Source organism: Sylvia atricapilla, chromosome 7 (assembly GCF_009819655.1).
Source record: "Sylvia atricapilla isolate bSylAtr1 chromosome 7, bSylAtr1.pri, whole genome shotgun sequence".
In the NCBI taxonomy this organism is placed as follows: Eukaryota; Metazoa; Chordata; class Aves; order Passeriformes; family Sylviidae; genus Sylvia; species Sylvia atricapilla.
The window spans coordinates 20,241,220-20,266,937 of record NC_089146.1 but is presented as its reverse complement, the minus strand read 5'-3'; the positions used below and the strand labels follow the sequence as shown (position 1 = coordinate 20,266,937).

Sequence of the window (25,718 nt, the reverse complement as noted above, 5' to 3'; positions counted from 1 at the left end):
GAAGCTCCTTTTCCATGTTGTGTGGATGAGCCCAGCTTTTCAGGTACTTGATTTACTGTAACTTTCATCTATAAGCAGTTGCTTATCCATACAAATAAATAATCAAAATGCTTTAGTAATTAGAAGCTCCTCTACTCCTCATGTGGATCTGTGCTGTCTCACAATCCTTTTATTTTGAGACTTCAGAACAGCCCCAAGTAAACTGTAGTCCTAATTAGAGCCAGCCAGAAGTTTTCATCCAAAGCTTTTTAACCAAGAAGATTGGTTACATGGAATTATTTGTAAACTTTTTGTTGATTTCTTTGAATCATCTGTGAAAACAGAAAATCCTATCAAATTAAACACTTTCCTAAAAAGGCTTTTAACATTATTTTAAAATACTATGTAATGTTTAAATCAATCAAAACTAAATTGATATTTTTGATGTGGTTCAATTATAGTTCTCATTTGGCACATTTTTTCTTAGTTGCTGAAAATTTAAAAAAACTTATCTTGATCAAGTCAAACTCTTCATTCTCTCACCACAATTGCAAAAGGAAAAAAAATTATCAATATTTTCCCCTCATTTCACAATGACACAATGACATTTCTTCAGCCACTCTATTAATTCCTTCTCTAACATCTCTCACTTTAGACTGACCTTTTGCTTTCTGTAACTTTTCGCACCTTTTTCTTTTTTTCCTCTTCGTGGCTGAAGGAAAGGAGATGGCAGAGAGTAAATGGCTGCCAGGAGATCTGAATGTAGAGATACAGCAATATGTCTTGCTTGAAAACTTTGGAAGAGATTTGTGCATGTGTGAAAGAAGGAGGGAAGGGCAGAAGGTTGATGGTGAGGTAGGAGAGAGATAAAAAAGTGTTATTGGTGCAGCAGGAGGAAAAAGCACAAAAATCGGTAAGCATGGAAAATACAGAGCAAGAAAGAAGTAGGATGGTGTTTTGGTGGAGTAGTGCCTGAAGTGAGTGTTTTGCTGATTTGCCCCAGAGAGTGGCTTCCAGTGCTCCCAACCACCTGCTGCAGGAAGGAGCAAGAGCAGATGACTCCTGTACAGGAACTCGCTGCTGCAGTGAACACTCAGAAGTGCCCTCCTTCCCTCCCATTGCTGGCCGATCTGCATTTAGAGAGAATGCACAGTGAACATATTTATACATTTATTTTAGAATATTTACACAACCTATAGTTTGAAATAATCCAGATTGCTGATAATACAGTTTCAGCACTTGCTTAGGTTGTACTCTGCCTATGTAACCTCCATTTTTTGATTTCTGTTACTTTGCTATCTCTCCTACTTTCTTTTTATTTCACCTTCACAGTCTTAACAGCTATAGTCACATCAGCATGAGCTGCCATGTATTCAGAAGAATTTTTGAGAACCTTGAGACTTGACTGGTTATATAAAATCATGTATTTTAGTCCAAGAGTCTCAGTTTAAGCAAGTGTTCAAGCACGCAAAAATTCTTTACCATTTCTGAGAAGAATTTATGAGTATATATCAGTACCATCTACTGGCAATAAGAGTTACAGCACTTAGTAGGCTTACACAGGAAATGCCAGACCTTACTTCAATAACCAGGATCCTTCAGCAGGAAGTTAGGTGTGGTCTGTAAAAGCAGAATAAAAAAAAAAAAAAAAAAAAGAAAAAAAAAAAAAAAAGGCACAATTTTGTGGATGATGGAATTTTTAACTGCAGTCTTCCCTGATGCCATTCCAAACCCACATAACTGGAAGATTCTTCACTGGTAATGAATTTTTAATTGTTTCCTGCAGTATTAAAACAGAAGTGTGCTTTTTTTTTTTCCCCGATTGTAATTAGAAATGAAATCTAACGGGATTCTGCTGCAGGACCACTTTCATTTTCCTAATGAACCCTTCTGCTGCTGGTAGTCAGTGCAGCTTCCAGCAGCAGTTTGGAACAGACCGTCCATGACAGAATGCACCAGGTGCATTTGCCTGCAGTGGAAGAGCATGCTCACAGGGAAACCTGCAGGAGTTGGGATGTGCATGGATGTTTGTGTAGGTGTAAGGGGATGTATGCATATGGTTGAAAAGGAGGATAAAGCATCATGTTGCAGCTTATTTAACAGCCTTCAAAAATATTAATTTGTTGCGGCTGTGCTGGAGAATGTGTGCTAAGCAAGACTGTAAAATAGGATCAGGCTGATTGTATTCAAACTGTTGTATCATTTTAATCTGATAATTGTTTCTGGGTGTATTGTCTTACTCAGAATTCGTTACTTTATTGCATTTGCTATATTTTTAATGGGTTTACTCAGAAGGACGCTTGAGAAAAATTCTTGTAGACTACAGCAGATAACATGTTTGCAATTTCAGATCAAAGTATTTGCATTGGGAATATTTTCCACTTGTTCTTTTTAGCTGAACTGCTTGAAGACATTAAGAAGAGATGGTCCTGCTCTTTCTAGTGAAATTTGTGAAATATATATACAATTGTTGTATCAGACATAAAAGATCTAAGTGCAGTATGTAATGATTAAAAATCAGTTTTGTTTAATTCAGCAGTTCTTCCAGTGCACAGTGTGTTGCCAGGCAGGGGATCTGAATACAGGTGCTTATGCCTGATCCTTGTTTCCTGAGCTGGCAGTTTGGCGAAGGCAGCATATTTGTGCTTAAAAGAGAAGGATCATCTTGTATTGCTTTCAACCGACCCTTCTGGCCTTACAAGGCAACTGTGGATTCTAAGAGTCATTTCTGGTCCATATAGCTAGAAGGAGGACTGGTCCAAGATGCAGCTTTCAGGATAATAAGAAGCTGCATTGTCTGGAGTCTCACTCCTCAACACTGAACCAAATACTTCAGAACTGTTGATTGCTCACACTGAATGTAGTAGAAAATATCTCCTACTTTATTAATGGGAATGGATAACATTACCCTTGATAAAGGCAAAAAATGTTATTGTATTGTATGTGACTTTTTTTTATCAGCCTGTAGAATTGACAATCCACTGGTGCAAACACTAAATAAATTTTAAACTAAATGTTTTAAGAATTTAAACCTCTGAGACAACTCTAGGAGGCAAGTTGCAAAGGAAAACGGTTTGTCTTGAAATAAAAAACAAATTTAAAAATTCATTTCATGGCAGCATCCTCTTGGATGATAATTAATGAATTTAACAAGATGTCCCACACAAAATTCTGTGATGGTTTATTACTTTGCATTGTTTGTAACTGTGTTGCTCTAAATTTCTTTCTGTGTTTTTTTAATATTTTTAGCACTTTTTTTATGAGAGAGGCTAAACAGTAATTAAGAGGTGCAGGATGAAAAGATGGCACAATCAGTGCTGGTACCACCAGGACCCGACAGCTTCCGCTATTTCACACGAGAGTCACTCGCAGCTATCGAACAGCGTATCAATGAAGAGAAAGCTAAAAAATCCAAACAAGAACGCAAAGATGATGATGATGAAGATGGCCCGAAGCCAAACAGTGACTTGGAGGCAGGAAAGACACTGCCATTTATTTACGGCGACATACCTCCAGGAATGGTGTCCGAGCCCTTGGAAGACCTGGACCCATATTATATCAATAAAAAAGTGAGTGTGTTGTATATTTCCATCAGACTTCAAGAAGAATAAATAACAAAGAACCCTTCAAAGGCATAGTATTTCTATTATTTTTGACCTTGAGCTTCCATATAATAATTCCCCAACAGCTGATGTGATTGGCAGAAATCCCCACTCTAAGAACAGAAATTAGTAATACAAGTTTGTAGGACCTTCTAGATCAGTAGAGATGGACTTGATTTTATTTTTTTTTATAAACCTGGCATGTTATTAAAACCTATAATTTTCAGTCTTTTACACACAGGAGAACAAAAGTAGTAGCACAGGGGTTGTCTTTAGAATAATTACTAATTGCTGTATTATAGTTGTGAAAGGAGCAGGTGTTCAATATGAAATCCATCCCAAAGGTAGCTACACATCTTCTTACTAGATTTCTTTACTGTTGTTAAAAGTTTAGGATGCATTCTCTTGTCACTGCAAAGGATAGGGAAGTATGTAAAGGTAATTTCTCAGGATGTGGTAATGATCATTCTGATCCATATTTACTCTGTAGAGGCATCATATATCCAAGTTAGTCTGGGTGAAAAATTTTTTTTATCCAGTTCTATTTTGTTCTATGATTGTTTTCAAAGAGGAGGTATTTAAAAGAGGGACATAAATAAAGAGGAGGTAGCAATAGCACTTGGAGTGTTGACAGAATGTTACATAATTTAAAAATATTTTATGGAGATGTTAATGTAAAAAAAAAAAAATCCACGTATTTGCTTTGATTTAAAATAACAACAACTGCTGTGGCCAGTGCAAAAGTGTTGAACTTTAGACTACTGTCCAGATGGCCTTGGGTTTCCTCCAGATTTTCAGTCCCTTTGATTTTGGCATAATATATATTGCAGTCTCATTATTCTACTGGTAAAGAAGAAACAATTTTTTTTCTGTTTTCATAATTTTTTTCTCCTGCTTTCTTTTTTTTCCTGTGGAAACTAGCTAGCTATCAAAAACAAGTGAATTAAAAAACAAAACCCCATGAAAGTGAAGAAACTGCTTCAAAGAAAAATGAAGAAAAACTCCAAGAATTGTTATGATTCAAACTCAGACTAAGAGAAAAAAAAATGCAAATGAAGATATTTCCTGCAGGAATTAGGGGTATGCCTCATCAGTAATATGTTGAAACAGTAGCAATATAGGCATACCATGAAGAACTAAGCAGAAGAAAATCAGTTGTACCTTTAAATGTTCATTGCAGAATTTCTAAAACTGAATTCATGCATGGAGAATCATGAGTTAAATTTGAAAACAAGGTTTTCAATTAATTATCAAGTTTTGCTCCCTTTATTCAAGTGATTTACCCTGTTGAAGTCTGAAAGGCAAATAGAATTTGGGTCAAAGTACCAATTCCTTTCTGCATTCTGTAGTAGTAAAAATCTAAATTCAGTGCCATAAATCCTCAAGTTAGAGCTTTTACCATCATGCCCTGGAAACCAGAAGAGTAATTCTGCAATTAAGTGTGGACGTGAAGTAAAATCCTGCTGAATTGCTTGTTTCTGATTGAGAAATGCATGGCAGTTGTCATGATCTTTTCCAAAAGCATTGTGGTTTCCAGTACGAGAAGCAAGACTTCAAGCTGCATGTTACTATCATAATTTCTCCTATTATTTTTCTTAGCATTCTTTCCATATTTTTGAGCATTATTTTTGGGGTCAGGCTCCATTTTCATTTTTTAATGTAACTTGATGAGTCAGCATAGCACAAATACTATTTCATCAGAGGTTTTGTCAGAGTAAAGGGAACAGAAAACAAAAGAACTCTGATTATTAGAAGTCATATTTTCATTAACTCCAGGACTAATAGTAAGAGAGTTGAAAAATCTTCATAGAAAAGAGCATGTTACAGACTCCTGTACAATAAAAGATCAAAGTGCAGTTTGAGAATCACTAAGAATGAGAGAATGCAAACATGTTAAGTTTGGAAGCACTGATTTTTATAATCTATAATTTATTGTTTCAGGCAGGGAGAGGCATTGTGGTTTCAGCTGCTCTATTTGCCACACCTGCTTAGAAAGTAAAGCATAATCTTGACACATGCTGCCCTCTGTTTTCATCTGAGGCAGATCATGGCTGCTGGCAGTGTTCCAGGTCTGCATGGCTTATGTGCCCTTTGGGCTTCCTAGGACTGCCACAACACTGTCTAGATACACTTCCTTTCAAAAAGCATGAACTTTCATCCATGTGTAGAAAGAAGAGATGATGGAATTCCCCAGATGTGTGGGAATCAACATAATTTTTAAAAAACTCTTATGGGTTTTATTCTTTATTTCTTGGATTTTCAAAACATTGTTGCATTTAAAAATGCTTTTTAAGATTTGGTAATATATGTGAGTAATTTCTCAAACTCTGGAGAGGCAGTGAAAATACCTGCATATTATGAATAGAGTTATTCTGTATTAGGTGAAAGTAAAGTATGACAAGGAAAATAGATTTGCAGGTACAGAACTACCACAAGCAATAGTTGAGAAGGGCGGTAATACATTACTCTCAGAGTACAGCAAAAATTGAGAAAATTAGTGTTATGTTAAAAAATAGTTATTGAACACTCTTGTTTTTCATATTTTCATGATCACTTGAACCTTAGATCACTTTGAGTTACTTTTGTCTTGTACTTTGATTTGATAATTTATGCTGATTATTTGATTTAGGGATTGAAGTTGAAGTTTTAATCGCTCTCATTTTGGATACAATTACACACCTCAGTGTATATATTATACCTTACAAAAAGTATACTAATTCTTTAAATATTGCCTACATTACTTTTATACTTGTCTATGTTTACTAGCTAGCAATGTCAGGATTACTTGTGATTTCTAAATAGATCCATTTAAGTGTTCATTTAATTGTATTTATAGTAATTTGGCTGGACTCCACAATGTGTGAACTGGACAAGGGGATTTTGTCAATGAAAAAAGAGCATATTGAACAAATATGATTAATGACTAAATGAAAATGATTCAGGGTTTGTAACTTGATATCATCTAAATGCTATTTTTCATTCTGTTTTTCTTTTTTCAGACCTTTATAGTATTGAATAAAGGGAAGGCAATATTCCGATTCAGTGCCACCTCTGCCCTGTACATGTTAACTCCTTTCAATCCTCTTAGAAAAATAGCTATTAAGATTTTGGTACATTCATATCCTTTTCAAGTGGTTAGTCTAAAACTGTAATGAATGAGATGTTACTTAGTATTTAAATCATTCTCTGGCAGATGTCCCAGGATCAATATGATCTGTAATGCTTTGTCCCTCTTCTCTCTACTATTTCTGTCTTCTGTTCTTTTTCTTATTCTCCTTTTACATTTCTGTTCATTGCTGGATCCTAATATAGTAATACCAGAAGCCAGACAACCAGTCATCGTCCTTTACAATTTCTGTGTCTTCTTTCTTCCCCCACATAATTTTCCTTCTTATTTTTTCTGTAATCATCACATCTTTTTTTCATCTTTTCCCCTCCTCCACATTTTTCATAAACTGCAGATATATTGCTCAAAATACTTTCAGTTCTTCCCTTCTTAAAATGAAATCTTTGATCCCAGGTCTGTGCTTGTATGAGTATTTAGTGAAAATTTGGTTTCATTATTCCTTTTTATTTTCTGATTCAGATAATGCTTACAGAAAGATAGATTCATTAAACAGCTTAGGTTTCTTGTTTTGTTATACATTCTCAGTCCTGTATGTGTCCTACCCGTCTGTTTTATTTCTTGATCATTATTGCATTATATACTTGTAAGCCTATTGATGTTTCAATTTCAGTCTTCAAAAAGGTCATGAGATTTCCACATTCCAGGTAGAAATTTGAAAAGCTAAATTATAATTACTTTGCCATTATTTTGTCTAGTTTCAGTGTTTTAATAGCTGTCTGTAGTAGGCATCCCACTTGTCTGATCCCAAATACCAATTTGAGCAATGAGGGAATTGACTTCAGAAAGCCTGCTTAATAATAGGGAACAAATACAAATGTCTGCACACATGTATTTACAGAAGTCTAACATAAGCACACTGAAAGTAGTTTTGTGTTAGCATTCCATAAAGGGATCCTAACATTATGTAGACTAAATCTTGAAACGTCTTTTTTCTGTCTTGGTATACTGGAAGACTGATAACTGCAGTGGTTGGTATGTGTTAGATGTGGTTATCAATGGCTAGCCTACAAATGACTTCCAAAACTATCATGATACTGCATAGCCTGTTTTCAATTTTCTTGCTACAGGTGCTACTACAAATAATTATTTTTCAATTATATGATGCTCTTTACCATATTCTGGAGCATTATTGAGTTATGGGGAATAATGAAAGATTGTGAGACTGAGGTGGTGGTGAAGAGATAAGTCACCAAAGTCAGATTGCTTAAACACACTGTTTAAATTTATGGTAAGGTATATTATAGAGATTTTTCTACTAACAAAAGCATAATGAGGATTTATATGAATTACATAAAGAGAAGCTAGGTTCTCGGTAAAGGATTTTAAGTATATTCATTGCACAGAAAACCCAAAGAATTGTTGAATATATTGCCACAGTTTTTGACAGCTCAGGAGGTAGAGGTATCATTATCACTTGAAGGTTTTTTAATTAACATAGACAGGCAAAGAAAAGTTTTCAAGGGGAACTTCGCAGTACATCTCACCCCATTATATTTGGATTTCTATTTAGGAGCACCACATGAACCTGCAGCTGTTCTCAAACTCGAGCTTTGTCCTCTCTGTAGCTTTAGGTGTTGGTGCCATCATGTGGGCGTTCCGTGGTTCATCTGTATGGTTTTCATTTTGGTTTGTATTTTTTTTGTATCTTATGTTAGCAGTTCTGAGAGTAAAAGGTTGTAGCTTTAGAGTGGTTCTGGACAAATATATGAAATTATTTATGACTTGGACCTGTTCTGGAATTCTATTTGGATTTCTTTTTTTGAGAATCACATGTGCCTTCCCCTCCCAAATGCATTTATATTACAAAAGTCATATATAAAACAAACAGCAATGAAATACTTTCCTCACTAAGATTTCCCTATGTTTTCTCCTACTATGTGGCAGCTGGCTTTCAGTGTATCATAGTTATAAGGAAAAATGTTAATACATGCCTAACTTTATGATAAAACACTAAAGTAAAAAATAGCCTTTTTCATTGCTTTGCATGCATGACAGCAGATCAGAGTTATCTAGATCATCTAAAAGAAATACTTCTTGTGGTACTCCATGAAATTAGAAGCTAATACTTCAAATTTTGGCATTTTTGTTCAATAAGCAAAAATAATTTTGAGTTGGGGCACTTTTCAGAATACCTTTCAGATATTCTAAATTTTTAGTGTATGATTGTTTTCTTTTAGCTACAAAGCAGTGAATGAAAGCTTTAACATATTCAGGGCGTTTTCCTGGCTATTAAAAGAGCAGTGGAGGGATAGATAGCTCCTGATGATGAAAATCTACCAAAGCAGTGTGCTATTTGATACTCTTTTTATGAGATTTTGTGGCTTACATTCCTTAACTCTTAGCCTACATTATTCAGCATGCTTATCATGTGCACTATTTTGACCAACTGCGTGTTTATGACCATGAGTAACCCTCCAGACTGGACAAAGAATGTAGAGTAAGTTAAATGGATTTTCTCTGAATAATATCCAGTAATCAGAAATAAACTACTGTAAATCATATTAGGATGGCTTCCACTGGCAGCAGCTACCTTGTTGGGACATCCTATCAATAGCTATTCTGATGCTGTTTCCTTTGCTGTAACATTAAATACATATCATTGTCTCATGACAAGTTCTTTAATGTCCTTCTTCTGATTGCAGTGCTAGATGGAAAAAGTAAGAAAAGCTTTTCTTATGATCATACAGAAAAAGTCAATTATAAATATTTTTGACTGCGTTCTGTCACATCTGTAAGAATGCAGGGAAACACAGTCTTTCATCTCTGTTGCAATAACGGTTACAGATAAAGGAAACATCTTATGGATGGCTGTGTTGATCACAGTGTAGCTTTCTCTTACCAAAACCAATCTAACAATGGAAAACTTGTATGCAAAATAAGCTCTTAAAATGTATTTAAATGGTTAGCTAATCATTGGTGCAATATGATGTCAGCTTGGCTAATTGGTCCAGTACGATGTCAGCTGCAAGATACACAATGACATTTCCAAAGCTGCAGGCCACAGTGCGAAACACTGTTCTTGGTGCTTCCTTTCTGCTGTTTCTTCATTCCTTACTGCTTGGCCTGATTCATACTTGTTTAATCTTCAGAAATCAAAAGTGTAATCGTAGGGCTATTAAGGTTAACAAAGACATTCCCATTTTGAGTTCAATGTGAGCATCTATGTATTCAGGATATCTAGCATGTAGTAAATATTTATGATAAAGTTTCATTGCTTGAATATTTCTTCATGTCTGTGTATTGTGCCATTTAGAGTTACAACCATGTCCTCATCTGTGGAGTAAAGTTCTGCTGGAAATAAAATTTTTAGTAATTGAATGGAAAACTTTCATATATGAATACTGTTTTCAGGTTAGCTGAGTTAGAATAAGTTTTTTAAGCAGTTTAATTTGAATTCGTTTTCATTAAAGATATAAACTAAACTAGAATTCAAGATGACATCACTTGGACACAAAGGATTGAATTTACTCAGAGTGCCAGAATTAAATATTTTTTCAGTTCAGATTTCAGCCACATTTTTTAGTCAAAATGAATACCTGAATTTTATTGGCATTTGTAAATAATTTTTGTTGTTCTTGCATTTGATTCCAGCACTACATCTGTCTTGCTGAAGGTGAAGTACTGGGTATACCTACTCTGTAACACAGTTACAGAGGAATGAGGACTGATGAGGGTTGGTGCTTGGGACTAAGCAACATTTCGGCATAAAAATAACATTGAATAAAGCGATTTTTAGCCTGAAAGTAACTTTTAAAATCCTAACATAATCCATCTGTGTGTTTTGTTATGACATGGATTAAGACTGGTCATAAACATGCACCAATGAAGTAACTGGGAATTTTGCATCTGTCTTATTGCATAGATTAGAGAAGTTGAATTCAAGATGTGACTTATCGGTCTTCTAAGCCTAATTTCATTTCTCTTTCCTTATGATATAAATTATGCAGATATTAAAGTTGGTTGTAACTGACATTATTTCTTATGCCACTTAAAAAGATGAAAATGAGAATAAAACAACCAGAGAGCATAACCTGTAAAAATAACGTGATCCATAAACTCTGTCTTGCATATTTTCCTCAGATACACATTCACTGGAATTTATACCTTTGAATCACTTATTAAAATTCTTGCAAGGGGCTTCTGTTTAGAAGATTTTACGTTTCTGCGAGACCCATGGAATTGGCTAGATTTCACTGTCATTACATTTGCGTAAGTCTTCTTATTTTTTTAATAAAAATTCTTTCTGGTAGCATGAGATTAGTGACTAAAAATTGCCTCATATCTTGTCAGCCAGAATATTTGGAGCCTGGACTTCCTGCAGTTTCAATATGTTTCTTCTACCTCTTTTACACATTTTAGTATTTCTAGCCAAGCATGTGCTGCGGAGGCCAGCATGGTGTACCAGCCCATTAGGATTGTGAATGCCATCACCCTGAACTGTTCATATCCTGTCTCCTTTCTGCATACCAGAATAAAAGGAATCCTTTTGACTTTCTGCTAATAGCTGACCAGATTAGTTTTCAAACATCAAGTCAATGTGGTTTTTTGTGATAAAACTTAATTTAATTTTATGGCCAGAAGCATATTTATAACACAGGCAAAATACAGTGAACGGTGAAAAGGTCTTGCTCAAAGACCCAAGCAAATAGAATAAAATCTGCCTCAATTCTGAGTAATTGTGATTTAATCCTACAGGTATGTAACAGAATTTGTAAACCTAGGCAATGTTTCAGCTCTTCGAACTTTCAGAGTATTGAGAGCTTTGAAAACTATTTCTGTAATTCCAGGTAAGAAGTAGTTGGTGTAAGGTGTTAGGCCCCTCGTATCTCCAACTGTTATTTGTGTGCTGTCATTGTGTTTGTGTGTGAACTCCCCTATTACAGATATGTGACAGAGTTTGTGGACCTGGGCAATGTCTCAGCGTTGAGAACATTCAGAGTTCTCCGAGCTTTGAAAACAATATCAGTCATTCCAGGTGAGAGCAAGGTTAAACACCGAGGCTGACTTTTGTTCTACAAAGGCTGTACTCACATTTTCAAAGCATAAGCCTTGTTTGCTACACATTATCAACAAACCAAAAAAGCAGGAATCAAGACATGTAATTTCATTTAAATTGATTCATGCTTGTATTAGTTGTATTTTCTTCTAAAAAAAAATTCAGCCTTTGAGTTTAACAAATTCTTGCATGAGATATTTGCAGTAAACAGCCTATGTGATTTGCATCTTATAACATCAAGCTTTCCTTTACATGTTTTAAATATAAGTTAATTTTAAGCTTTCATACTGATGCAAATTTTCTCATTTATTGAAGGCACTTGATACAGCAACTTAATTCAGTTTTAAGTTATGTCAAAAAATTTAAACTCTAAAGGATAGCATGGGCCGTGCATGGGGTATCGTTCTAAAGATGTCTTTCTTCTCCAAACCATCACCCCTCAAATACTGTAACAAGATTATTATGATATCATTTCAATGTGCACGTATAATGTCTTTACAATGGGGTTACATTATTATGGAATACATTGGAAAAGTTCATAAGAGAAAGGTTTGGGCAAGAAGCATCAACAAAAGCAAAAAAAGCTATTCTATGCAGGGTTGAGATATAGCATGAATAATAAAATCACTTGTTTTGGCATAAGCAATGTGTTTGGTATTATTTACTTCTTATTTTCGTACACTATAAAATAAGTAAAAACTTACGTATTTTCATTCATCTTCCCAAATAATAAGGCTTTTCCTTAAAATTATTGTGTCACAAATTACTAGTCTTTTTGCATGAAATCTTTATCAGAAAAAATGTCACTATTTTTGTGTGTGTGTGTGTTTAGTATCTATTTAACATCATAATGAAAATCTTATCTCTTTGCAGGCCTGAAGACTATAGTGGGAGCCCTAATTCAGTCTGTGAAGAAGCTCTCAGATGTGATGATCCTGACTGTGTTTTGTCTGAGTGTATTTGCACTGATAGGGCTGCAGCTGTTCATGGGCAACCTGAGGAATAAATGCCTGCAGTGGCCTCCAGACAATTCTACTTTCGAAACAACTGTTATTTCCATCTTTAATAGCTCTGTAGGTGAAAATGGTACATTTATTAATGCAACAATGACAATATTTAACTGGGATGAATACATCGAAGACAAAAGTAAGAGTTAATTATATCATCTACTGCATTGATTATATCATCTACTGATTGATTTAAACACATTTGAGGACATCAGTATCTTTCCCTTGCCTTTAAAAGTGTGTAATATGGCCAAGAAACATAAAAGCACTCATTTTTCTCTAGTAAATGAAAGCACAGCCATTATATAATTTAACACTTATAATATTATACTGGGTAGAAAAACATCTTTTTCTTTCACTGAATATGACTTTTTGAGTAAAATCACATTGCAGCATGAAACAGGAATTGCAGTGCTAGCTTCAAGCCTCCTGAAATAGTGTGACAGCCTTAACATGGGATCTGAAATGTAATAGCTAGGTCAGTGGAAGATAGTATAATACCATAAGCCCACATCTGAACATCAACTGGCCCAAGAATCCTGCCAGAGCATGTAATCATGGCTACATTGTTCCTCCTGGAGTTGAGTGAGTGGCTTTGCACCACATACCTTGCACAGCGCAGACACACCTTTAAGAGAATACTGGTGATTTACCCCAAGATTCCTTCTTGCAAAATAAGAACTAGATTCCATGTTTCTGTATTTTAATTTGTTTCTTGTCTTTGGAAAATCAAGAAATAAGAACTTTTTTCTCTTTTGTACCTCATAATACAAGATTTCCGCCATTTTAGGTAGTTAATGTTAGTACTGTGTTAACAAAACTTGTTTAAAAATTCAGATAGAGCAGCTCTGAGCATATCTATAGTACCTTGCTATTCTGTCTTCCATATTGTTAGTCTCTCCCATTTCTCTGTTCAGCCCTTTCTATTTATTTTACTGTATTTAGTATATTTAGTGTAATCATAATTAGGTGTAATAGGTTTTTATAAATTCTGTATATATATTTTAACTGGTGACTATATCAATGAAAGTTAGGAAACCTCAGTTTCCAGAACTAAATGCTTTTGGATTCAAGTCTCATTGCCTTATAATCTTTTAATATACTTATCATCTCAGCATGCTTGAATACATACAAATGTCATGCAGAAATTTTGGATGATAACCTATTCTTAAAGCCGTCTGAAGAACAGATTCCATTCCCCTTTAGTTGTTTTTGGTACTATGACACAAATAGAAAGGATTTTTTCTAAATATCTGACCTACCTTTTCCTAATTTCTGATTGAATATATTACTACATCTACTGTGGACTTAAAAATAAGATAATCATAGACTACTTTACATTAGTCTTTGTACAGTTTAAAAACTCTTATCCTCTGCATTTCTGGTCTTTCCTAAGCCAAGCAATCCTATTTTCTGTTTTGCATTTTCTATACCTATTTTCTTTTTTTTTTTTTTTTTTTTTTTCCCTTTTTCAATATTTCCAGTTATTCTGGCATTTTTTTATTGTTTTTGTTTTTATTTTGCCTTTTTTTGGTTACAGTTTTTGTTTGCGTGGGTTTTTTATGAGATCCTAAGATTGGATGCTAACTTCTCTAGCAATTACTTTTAATTTGTATCTTTACCTTGTGCCATATATCTGCAAAATTTCTATTAAAACATTTCAAAATTACCTCATTTTTATGTCAGCACTGTATTGTTGGTTCACAGTCAGTTTGTATTTTGCGGCAGTTATTGCAGTTATTGTGGCTGCAGCCGCATCCTGATATTTTGTGATGAATTGACATTGCATCACTAGCAACTGCTCTCCGAGAACTTGTTTCAAGCATTTTGTGCTATTTCCAGCCAGAACATATCTCCTTTATTTGCATCTAGGAGTGTCATGTAGGACTTGTACCCATGGCTGTTCTGTTATTAAGTTGGCAGGATACAGGAATAGTTTTGTATACTGCATATTTTCTACAAATTCATATTTACTATTGTTATTACTTTATCATTATTAATTTTGTATTTAATTTTTTCCCCAAAGTAGTGGACTGAAAGTGGAGCTGTGCCACATAAGAATCTGAATTAGGCCCACAGGGTTTTGCAAGTTTTGCTTGGAGCCTATCTGCATCTTTAAACTTCTTTTTAAGTAGGGTCAGATGTTTCACAGGGTCTGACTCTGTGATCACCAGAATGTCTGAAAATGCACTGATTTCTTATACCTGAGGCTAAAATTGCAGGTATATAAATTATGGCAAATATTTCTCTCTCTCTCTCTCTCTTTAAAATAAGCATATTTTATGCTGTCTGTATTCTATACTGGTGGTGACAGAGTAGAAGCAGTCATTAGGAACTGGTTGCAATTCCCTGCTTGTCTGTTTAGCATTAGCCCTCAGTTAGTTCATGCCAGCTAAGCTAGTCCATGCCAGCTGGCAGTGAATCTCATGGAACCATCTGCTTCCTGAGAACAGCCAGAACATACCTAGTTCTGGCAACTTTAGCTTAATGTGCCACCTGACCCAAAAGTCTCCATTAGAGATTCCCATTTTACCCAAAGAGTCGCAAACTAGGAATTGATGGCAAAATGTGTTTTGCTGCAAAGAAATAAAAATAAAATAAAATAGAAGAGTGTGTAGAAGAAGGTTTTTAGGCCTCCTGTCTCTTTAAATTATATTTTACTTCATCTTAATAGTTAGCCTAAAAGTTTAAGTACATTCTCCTGCTACAGAATCTTGTATACTGGTTTTGTATAAGGGACAATAAATGCTTGGTTTCTCCCCAAGCTGCTCAAATTAAGATCCAATTAGAAATTTCTTGAGCATGTTGTATTATCACAGACTCAATGGAGTTGGAAAAGATCTTTGAGATCATCTAGACCAACCTATTACCTAACACCACCTTGTTAACTTGACCATGGCACTGAGTGCCACATCCAGTCTTTCCTTAAACACCTCCAATGAAGATGACTCCACCACCTCCCTGGGCAGCCCATTCCAATGCCCAGTCACCCTTTCTGTGAAGAAATTGTTCCTTATGTTCAACCTAAACCTCCCCTGGCACAGCTTAAGGCTGTGTCCTCTCATCCTGTCACTGGGTCCCTGGGAGAAGAGGCTGACCCCCACCTGGCTACAGCCTCCTTCCAGGGAATTGTAGAGAGTGATAAGGCCTCCCCTGGTCCTTCTGTTCTCTAGGCTAAACACCCCCCGCTCCCTCAGCTGCTCCTCGTAGGACTTGTTGTGTTCCACAGCCTTCACCAACCTTGTTGCCCTTCTCTGGACACAGTCCAGCACCTCAGTGTCCTTTCTGAACTGAGGGGCTCAGAACTGGATGCAGCACTTAGGGTGTGACACCACCAGTGCTGAGTACAGGAAAAAAAATCTCATTTTTTAGGGATATCTCATCCCTAATATCTCGTGTTTTTTCAAGGAATACTTGGATAAAATAATATATAATTGATAATTATGAATGAATAGTACTAAATGTTATGTATCAGTATACATGAATGAAGGCACAGAATTGCCCTCATCCTTTGCCTCATTTTCCTGGTATTTTTTTGATTTGCTAACATACATCATTTGGTATTCCACCCCTTGTATCTTATAATTTGGGTAGATTGCTAAGAATTCACTGCATAATTAACTTTCTATTTTCTAAAGAAAGGCTAACTTGAAGATTCTGTAGAAAGTCATTTTCCTGTCAAAACAATACTTTCCATGCTTTTTTCATTCCTAACCATCATATATTGCAGTTGAACAGTTTGTTAGGTCTGCTAATTTCTTTCAAGTGTAAAAGTCTATATAATTGCTCAATTTTCATTAGGCATAAATATTATCTTTCTCATCACCTTTTTGATTTTTTTTTTTTAAACAGGTCACTTCTACTTCTTGGAAGGACAAAATGATGCACTGCTGTGTGGCAATAGCTCAGATGCAGGGTAAGAAAATGATGATAATTTTTCATTATGCATCAAAGAAAAATAAATAGCTACTTAGAATAGCTCAGGTAGTCAACTTTAATACGGAATGTACTGTAGAGTTGCAAATTACCGATGTTTTGCATTTGAATCTATGCCTAAATACAACCATCTCTGTGATTTGAATTTAAACAGGAACTTCCATCAGCCTCTTAGGCTACTTTTGTAAAGGTAACCACATAAATGGTCTGTGTATAAATGTTGCTGCCAGCTTACTAACAACTGTTTATCAGCCATGCTACTTGACATTCTTCTCTTGTCCTGATGGAGATGTGTTATGACAAATTGTGGGGAAGGGTAGAATGCTATTAGTTGTGCTATTAAAGCATTCAAATATTATTAGGAAGTGGAATTAAAAAGTTAAAAATAGTAAGTTATATATTTTTATCTTAGTTATGTGAAATAACATTTTACTTGTTCATAATTTCATTAGCAACTGGTACTCCTGAACAATTTTGTTTTACTACAGCATATCGTAATGTAGAGTAGTTGTTAAAACCAGCATTTCCTCTTCTTTTGTAGTCAATGCCCAGAAGGATATATATGTGTGAAAGCTGGTAGAAACCCCAACTATGGCTACACAAGTTTTGATACATTCAGTTGGGCATTCTTGTCACTGTTTCGATTGATGACTCAGGACTTTTGGGAGAATCTTTACCAGCTGGTGAGGACTTACTAAAATAAACAGCACCATCACCAATACCATTACTACATAGTACTTGCATAGTTATCTTCATTCACTTGTTCCTAAGGCCTTTTGAACAGAAATCATCTTTAATTTCATATATGTAAACTGGTGTCTAAAACAATAAGGCCCTTATTAATGATTTGGGCTCCCATGAGCTCCTTAAATACATTATAAGGAATAGCTGTTATTTTATGAAGATGGTTATGCATTACTTTTTGTTTACCTAAATGAATAAATAAATTTAAATTGTTAAAGTTTCTTATCCAAATAGATGTTATGTTAAATTAATTTGCAGTCTAGTAAAAAATGTTTTGTTTGAAAAGGTTACATCTTGTCCCTGAACTACACATATCCTTACCTGAAGGACTGTACAATTTTCTCCACTGTAACATTTTGTATAATGCACTATTTCTATTGCAGTGTAGTTTGGGATTGATGAGACAGGAAGGTAAGATGCTGATCAGTGGCCCCACCTACTGTTAAATTTAAAGGCTGTAATGTAGATGTATAGATTCTTATTGGTATAAGTTCTGAACTATTCAGAATTGGATTTACCTTGACAAGAGCAGACACAAAACTTTTTCATATGTATTCAGGATATAATATTATTTCTATAAGGAAAAAGTAACTAAATAATCTTGTGCTAACATAAATCAATCTTTTAACATATTTCTAAATCATAACACAGAGACTAACTTATTATGCAACAGTAGTTAAAGTCTGTTAAAAAATGTATTATCTTTTTTTTTTCCAGACTCTGCGTGCTGCTGGGAAGACATACATGATATTTTTTGTTTTGGTAATTTTCTTGGGCTCTTTCTACCTGATCAATTTGATCCTGGCTGTGGTCGCCATGGCCTACGAAGAACAGAATCAAGCAACAATGGAAGAAGCAGAGCAGAAAGAAGCAGAATTTCAGCAAATGCTGGAACAACTGAAAAAGCAACAGGAAGAAGCTCAGGTATCCCCGTAAAGTAAAATTTCTTCTTTCATTCTTGACTGTAAACAGATGCTTTATATCCACATATGAGAATACTTTTACTCCCCTACTCCTAATAACATATTACTTTTTCTCATAAACTCCTTCATATTGTAAACAATCGCTAACATTTTCCATTGCACTTTTTTGGCAAGTTTGAGTGAACCTGTTATTTTGTGACAAAAATAATACCCAACAAGCTAAAGCACTGGATTTTCAAATTGGAGGTGGAAATATATTCTTTACTGGAGCACTTGAACAAGTTGCCCAGAGTGCTTGTGGAGATAATCAAAAGCCATCTGGATGTGGTACTTGGGCAACCTCCTTTAGGTGACCCTGTCTGCTGGAGAGATGGACACTATGACCTCCAGAGGTTCCCTTCCAACCTCTACCATTCTGTGGTTGTCTGAAATGGAGGTGGAAATGTAGAAAAAATTCCAAAGATGAATTGTGCTTATATAAGTAAAGGAAGCAAAACTATTGTAGGTGATAGTGCTTCATCAATATTTGGCTTTTTCTACTCCCTGCCCATCTCTCACAGCAGAAAGCCATAGCTTTCCAGTTTGAAAGAGAATTGGAAAAAGTAGAGAAACCAAAGAAAACCCTTTTGTGGTACAAATGTAATGATTACGTACTGTTTTGAAATTATTTTTCATTTTTTTTGGAAGGCTCTCAAATCTTTAATAGAAAAATTTATGTCTGCTTGGCATGTAGCCACATAGAACAGTTGAACCATGTCTTCCATATAAGCACATGACTAAAGTCAGCACTGTTTTTTGTTTCATTGGTCAATTGCTATCTATTGGAGGGGAATTGTGGGATTTTTTGTTGTTGTTGTTATTGTTTTGTTGGGGGTTTTTTAACCACAGCTTGTAAATAAATGTTAATAAAATGCTCCACATGTTTTGAAAATCAAACAGGAACAAGTATGTAATAGTGTGTAGTTTAACACAAATCTCTAATTATTATTTGCAAAATAGATTTCAATGTTACACAGGATCTTTAATAGAGTGGGGAGTATTCAAAACCCATCAAAATGTAAGAAAGTGTTGCTTCCAGTAAAGAGGGATTTTGCCACTTGTTTGAGCCTTGATTCTTTATTTTTACATAGTACTTCAGACGAAAAATTCATTGCAACATATTGCTTCAATCTGAAACAGATGCTTTGTAACTTGTTTTTTTGTCAGCACAGTTTTCCCTTGGGATACTCTTGCTCCTGGTTTATGGAGTAGTGGCAAATTATGGTTCCTGTGGTATTTCACAGATTATACTTCTTATGGTATGCTGGGCTTGGTGAAGTGGAAACATTGCTTTTGTTTCAAAACAGCAATTTTTTTAAGAGTGGCAATAAATTTGAAATAGTGAGTGGTGTATGTATTTGTATAAATGCTGTAAATTGCACATGTGCTTGTATGTATAGGCGGCGGCAGCAGCTGCAGCAGCTGACTCAAGAGATTATAGCGGAGTAGGTGGAATAGGTGGATTCTCCGAAAGTTCTTCTGAGGCATCTAAACTGAGCTCAAAGAGTGCTAAAGAGAGAAGGAATAGAAGAAAGAAAAAAAAGCAGAAAGAACAGTCTGAAGGCGAGGAGAAGGATGGGGAAGAATTTCACAAATCTGAATCAGAGGACAGCATCAAAAAGAAAGGTTTCCGATTTTCCATTGAGGGGAATAGATTGACGTACGAAAAGAGATTCTCTTCCCCACACCAGGTACCACAGTATTATTACCTCTTAAACACCTCTTTTGTCTACTCATCATATAAAGAAAGCCATGTATTATAGTTTGGTTAATTCTTGCAAGATACCAGATTCTTTAATATCCTAAATCAAAGACTAACCAAGTGAAAACTTGCAGCCAAATATAAAACTGTAAGAATTTGAGAGATCGTTGTTTTACTCTCAATTCCTGTGTGAAAAATCAAAATTACATATATTAATTATTGTGAGCTGTATTTCAAGCTTCTTAATTAGAATGGACCTATCTCCCCACCAAGTTGGATGTATTCAGCATGATGAGTAGCTTCAAAACATGGTGCATACATACAAAATGTAATGTTTCAAATGAGAAGACTATTAAAATTTGGGATGCAAAAACCTAAATAGAAATTGCATTAATGCTCATTAATTGTGTTATTTTAAAGACGGTGGAAATGTGTGTGGTAATGTGTCTTTTGCATGTGTTCTCTTACATTGAAACACCAGTGACTCAGAGTGCCATCTGCATCTCTCATCCAGACATTTATTTCATTTGATGGTTTTGTAATGTTATCTCCTACAGTTTCAAAGCTGCTCTTCATTTGCCCACTTCTCACTCTCCCCTTAGCACTGCAAATCCAGATCTCACATACATTCTCTCCTTTTTCTGCCCCTTTTTGTGCCTCAATATGCTTCTTCCTTTTATCCCACCTTCTCAATTTTCCCTGGTTTTTATGACTTGCTTTCTCCCTCTTTTTAGTCATTATTACTAAACTCATTCTTGCCTTTTGAATCCTCTTCTATTTCTGGAAAGCCTGTTTCATCCCTTAATAAATCATGAGTGTTCGTACCCTCTTCATGTATTGTTTTCTCTGGCCTCCCATTCTCAAAGAAGCTCAGACCTCTTCATCCAATATTTTCTTACTAAGGACTGTCCTCCTTGGATCAGACTGTGGTGGGAATATAATGTTTCTGACTTTCTGTTTCTGCCACTCTTTCCACTCACTTCCTAATGTATTTCCTTTATCAATGGTAATGCATCCTTTCCCCCACCCCACCTCCTTGGTCTGCCACTGTTTTATGTTGTTAACTGTCTAACTAATCTCCATGAGGCTTCATTGCTGAATTTAGTTCATGATTCATTCTGTTCCTTATACAAATTTTCACACATGTCAATTGACTTCAACTTCATGTTGAAGATCCATCTGATCTTGGTGCATATTCTTGCCTATCTCTTCATTGAAACTGCAGCCTTATTCAACTGCAGCTCAATTCATCCATCTTGTAAGAAATTAAGCATTCCTCATACAACTTGTTCTCCTAACATCTTCATCTCCAAGTTCATTTACAGTTGTTTGACTATGACAGACTAGAAATCACCTCCCTTCTGGTTTTCCAACCCTAGTTCCTTTTCACTCTGGATTCTAGCCACTAAACAGAAGTTCCATCACCAGTTATTAATGCCATTTCCCTAGAGAAAACTCAGGCTTATATATCATCTTTGACTTTTTCCTTGGCATTTCATTTTCTTTCGATGTAAATGACCATTTGATTCCTCTTGAAATCTTATTCTTCCTAACATTGATAACTTTGTCTCTTCTCGATTCTCCTGGTATAGTTGTGCTTTAGAAGATTCTTTTACCCCTTTGACACTTTTCCAAGGGATTTCCACAAGGCCTTTTGCTATATCCCTTTTCTCTCTCTTTTCATTTTTTTTTTTATTTAACTCTATTCTGGACCCACAACTGTGAATCATTTTTGACTTGGACCTCCTTATTGCTGTATCCATCAAGAATGTTGTTGCAAAGAGCACTAACCTATCCCATTGCTTTTCTCTAATCTGCTAGTAAATATATTTACCTATTTTTTTTTTAATATCATAAAACATAATGTACCTAAAGTTCCTCCCAACCCACCTTGTCTACTTACAGTAAACAAGTCCCAGCTTTGACTGACCCAACACAGAATTCATAACCTCCTGTTAAATTTTCAAACTAATTCCTTTGAGCTCCCTCTGGTATGCTGCCCTTCATGCTTGGAAGAAGCTCCCATGAGTTTTCACAGAACACTTCATTGCTTTCCTCAAATCCCTCTTTAAAACTCTCTTTTACCATGCTGCCTACAGAAAGCTTGACAGGGAAGTGACTTCAGGTGAGCTAAGATGACTGTTTATCATACTCATCAATTTTGCCTCTGTGTATTCCCTCTCTTTTTGTATCCATCTGTTGTGTTAACATTTAAATGATAAGTTCTTTGCAGAGTGCCTTTTTGTTCTGCATTTTGCAGTCCCTAGTACAGTGGGGCTCAGGTCCACAAAGATAAGTTGTAGAAGAGAAACTGTCACTGCTTTGTTATGTATCATCTCTGCTGTTCATACAGGTCTTGGGTGAAATCAGGTGCTAATACTTACCCACCAAGTCAAGGCAATTACTGATATGAATTAAAATTAAGAACACGTATAAATAATTGTAAGATTAGAGCATTTTCTAATACTAGAAATCCTCCAATACCAGAACATTTACTCCAATGAGTAAACTGATGAAGATTAGCAAACCTGTTCATACAAAATTACAGGCAAATGGTTGCATATTCAGGATAGCTGACTTAAAAAAAATAAAATAGAGAAACCTATTATGGCCTACTTGGCTAATATCTGAAAAGATACGTATGTTTTTTAAGCTAGGCAGTAGGGGAACTACTTCTGTGTGCAGACTGAGTCCCAGAAAATTTGCCTAAAATTTTATTTATTCAGCCTGTCATACTAATGCCAGCCTGAGATGAGAGTGTCTAGATATACTTATTCAGTTTATGAACAATTGGCAATAACATAGGCAAAATAGCAGAGGAAACAATTCTGTCAAGCAGTTTCTTTTACTCTAATTAAACTGATTGATTTCATATATCCAAAGCAGTAAAATAACTAGTCTTTGTCTGTCACTTATGTGCTCTTTGTTTATTACCCAAAAGGGAGTGTATTAGGGGGGGACTGTACCAGTTCATTTCTTTGTAGATGACCTTACCCTTTAAGACATTGTGGATTTTTCCTCTGTATGAAAATGTTGTATTTTAAAGGAATTTCATCTGATAATAATTGTTTTTATTTACCTGCAGTCTTTGCTGAGCATTCGTGGCTCCCTGTTTTCCCCAAGGCGCAACAGCAGAACAAGTCTTTTCAGCTTCAGAGGTCGAGCAAAAGATGTAGGATCAGAAAATGACTTTGCTGATGATGAGCACAGCACTTTCGAAGACAATGAGAGCAGAAGAGATTCTCTCTTTGTTCCTCATAGACACGGTGAACGGCGCAACAGTAACATTAGCCAGGCCAGTAGGTCATCCAGAACAGTACCTGCACTTCCAGCAAATGGGAAGATGCACAGCACTGTGGATTGCAATGGAGTGGTGTCTTTAGTTGGTGGGCCGCCAGCTTTGACATCGCCTACGGGACAGCTTCTGCCAGAGGTGATGATTGATAAAGCAGCCACTGCTAGCAATGTAAGAAAGTCTGCAATAGCTCAGGCATGATGTTCTCTCCCTGTGTGATCAGTCACTCTTTCCACAAAATGTAGTCACATGGCAATGATGAGCTTTCTGGCTAAGTTGTGAATGCTCCTTTTATGTATTCCAGCCATTAGCTAAAGGAGAAAATGAAATTCTCCAGCTCTCATTATTAAATATGTGAAAAAGCAAGTGAATTGACTGGGAATTAACAGAATAGCATAGTAAACCACTGAATAAATTTAGTTTGTGTAGTCTTACACTCATTGATTTATTATGCTTAGACTTAACAGAGTGGCTCTGTACTTGTATATCAGAAAGGATATCAAAATGAAAAAAAAATTACATTTACGTAATGGAATATTTTAAATGAGTATTTATCTTCTGCTGTCCATACATGAAACTTTTGATGTTACCCTTGTAGTACAACTAACGAGGGTTGTGATAGTGTTCCTGTAATATAGCTAATTTTTCTATGGGTTTTTAATGTCAATATTACTAAATATTTTTTTCATTTGTTTGAAAAATGTGCTAGGAAATTCATCATTTATTCTAAAGTAAGAGTTATCTTAAGAAAATCCATTTACGCTTAGTTCCTGTACTGCTAGCTGTGTGGGCTGTGCATTTTCGTGTTTAGAAAAAGACTTTGCTGCCTAAATAGAAAGATATTTACAGTACAGCTCATTGATAAGCATTGTGGAACATTTTTCAGTCTGAAATTTACTTCAATATCTCAGCCCTGTTTCAGCAAAATACTTCAAAACATATTCTTCATGTTTGACTATTCGTTCTGTACAGAGTCAGGCACACTGTAGTCTGTTGTGAAGCCTCAGTATAACTGGAGCATGGTGTGGGGCAGCACTGTTCTAAAACAGCAGAGCTCTACAGTAACTTACAATGTTATTAAATGTACAATCAATTAGCTATTTCATCAATGTTTTATTTTCAGGGCACTACTACAGAAACTGACTTAAGAAAGAGACATTCTAGTTCCTACCATGTTCCTATGGACTACCTAACAGACCCTAGTGCAAGGCAAAGAGCAATGAGTATAGCCAGCATGCTCACAAACACAATGGAAGGTATGTAACACAATTTTTTGTTGTTGTTGTTGTATGACAGTGCCTTAAAAGTGCTATTAAATATGTGATGCATTAAGTAGTAGTGATGTTTTAAGGCAGCTATTTTGGCCTAGAGGGTACAGACAAGAAGAGATTTCCGTATGGAGTTAGGGGAGGGATTCTTTGGTGGTGTTTTTTTGTTTTGTTTTGCTTTGGTTTGTTTTGTTTTGTTTTAATAGATTATTTTAAATTGTAGTTTCTTTTAATTTAAAGCAGTCTTAGTTTCAAAATATCAGTACAGTTTATCAACAGTACCTTGGAAAACAGCATTTAGGCTTCAAGGAAATATCCGTGTGATTCTGGAATCGAGAAATATGTTTAAAATGTTATTTTCATTTTTCTCTCTAGAACTGGAAGAATCCAGACAGAAATGTCCACCATGCTGGTATAAATTTGCTAATACTTGCTTGATTTGGGACTGCTGTACTCCCTGGCTGAAAGTCAAACATATTGTAAATTTGATTGTGATGGACCCATTTGTTGATCTGGCCATTACCATCTGCATCGTCCTCAACACCCTGTTCATGGCCATGGAGCACTACCCAATGACAGAACAGTTTAGTGGTGTGCTTTCAGTAGGAAACCTAGTAAGTCTTTTCTGATGGGCCATGCATGTAAAATACATTTTTCTTTAATTCTTTTGTTACTTCTGCACATTCATGTAAAAGAAAAAAGTTGACTGTTTGGAGATCTGGGATTGTTGAACTTAAATTTAAGTTGACGCTTGTAAATTTCACCACTCTTACTTTACAGAATAAAGATCTACTGAGTCAATATGCATTTTGATTGTTAAAATCCTCATCTTCTCTCACTGAGGCTCATTAAAGGTGTTTTGTTTTTTTTTTTTTTCTTGATGGATAGTTACAAATCCTAAGAACTTTCAGTTCCATTCTCACACCCATTCTACTCCTCACTAGCACCTCCTAAGGATCTGGGTGTTCAAGGAATTTCAGAATTTCAGAGGGGAAGGACCCACTAAGCATGACATAAAGAAATGATGATGTGCAATGGCAGTGTCTTCCACAGGCCATCCTGAAGAAGAACAGTTCTGCTCAACTGATAATTTTTTTCTT

At 35.5% G+C, this 25,718-nt stretch overlaps 1 protein-coding gene across 1 annotated transcript in view; it reads left to right on the top strand.

Annotated features, from left to right (window-relative positions):
* The first annotated feature begins 1,676 nt into the window (after window positions 1-1,676).
* SCN2A (sodium voltage-gated channel alpha subunit 2) overlaps window positions 1,677-25,718 on the top strand; it is a 54,268-nt gene continuing 30,226 nt past the window's right edge. The window contains exons 1-14 of the mRNA XM_066322875.1: window positions 1,677-1,737; window positions 3,229-3,548; window positions 6,581-6,699; window positions 9,056-9,145; window positions 10,789-10,917; window positions 11,592-11,683; window positions 12,578-12,850; window positions 16,564-16,627; window positions 17,189-17,330; window positions 18,109-18,315; window positions 19,754-20,044; window positions 23,141-23,521; window positions 24,474-24,606; window positions 24,994-25,232. Coding sequence (XP_066178972.1) covers window positions 3,282-3,548; window positions 6,581-6,699; window positions 9,056-9,145; window positions 10,789-10,917; window positions 11,592-11,683; window positions 12,578-12,850; window positions 16,564-16,627; window positions 17,189-17,330; window positions 18,109-18,315; window positions 19,754-20,044; window positions 23,141-23,521; window positions 24,474-24,606; window positions 24,994-25,232 — 2,427 coding nt within the window. The 5' untranslated portion in view covers window positions 1,677-1,737; window positions 3,229-3,281. The remainder of the gene's footprint in view (window positions 1,738-3,228; window positions 3,549-6,580; window positions 6,700-9,055; window positions 9,146-10,788; window positions 10,918-11,591; window positions 11,684-12,577; window positions 12,851-16,563; window positions 16,628-17,188; window positions 17,331-18,108; window positions 18,316-19,753; window positions 20,045-23,140; window positions 23,522-24,473; window positions 24,607-24,993; window positions 25,233-25,718) is intronic.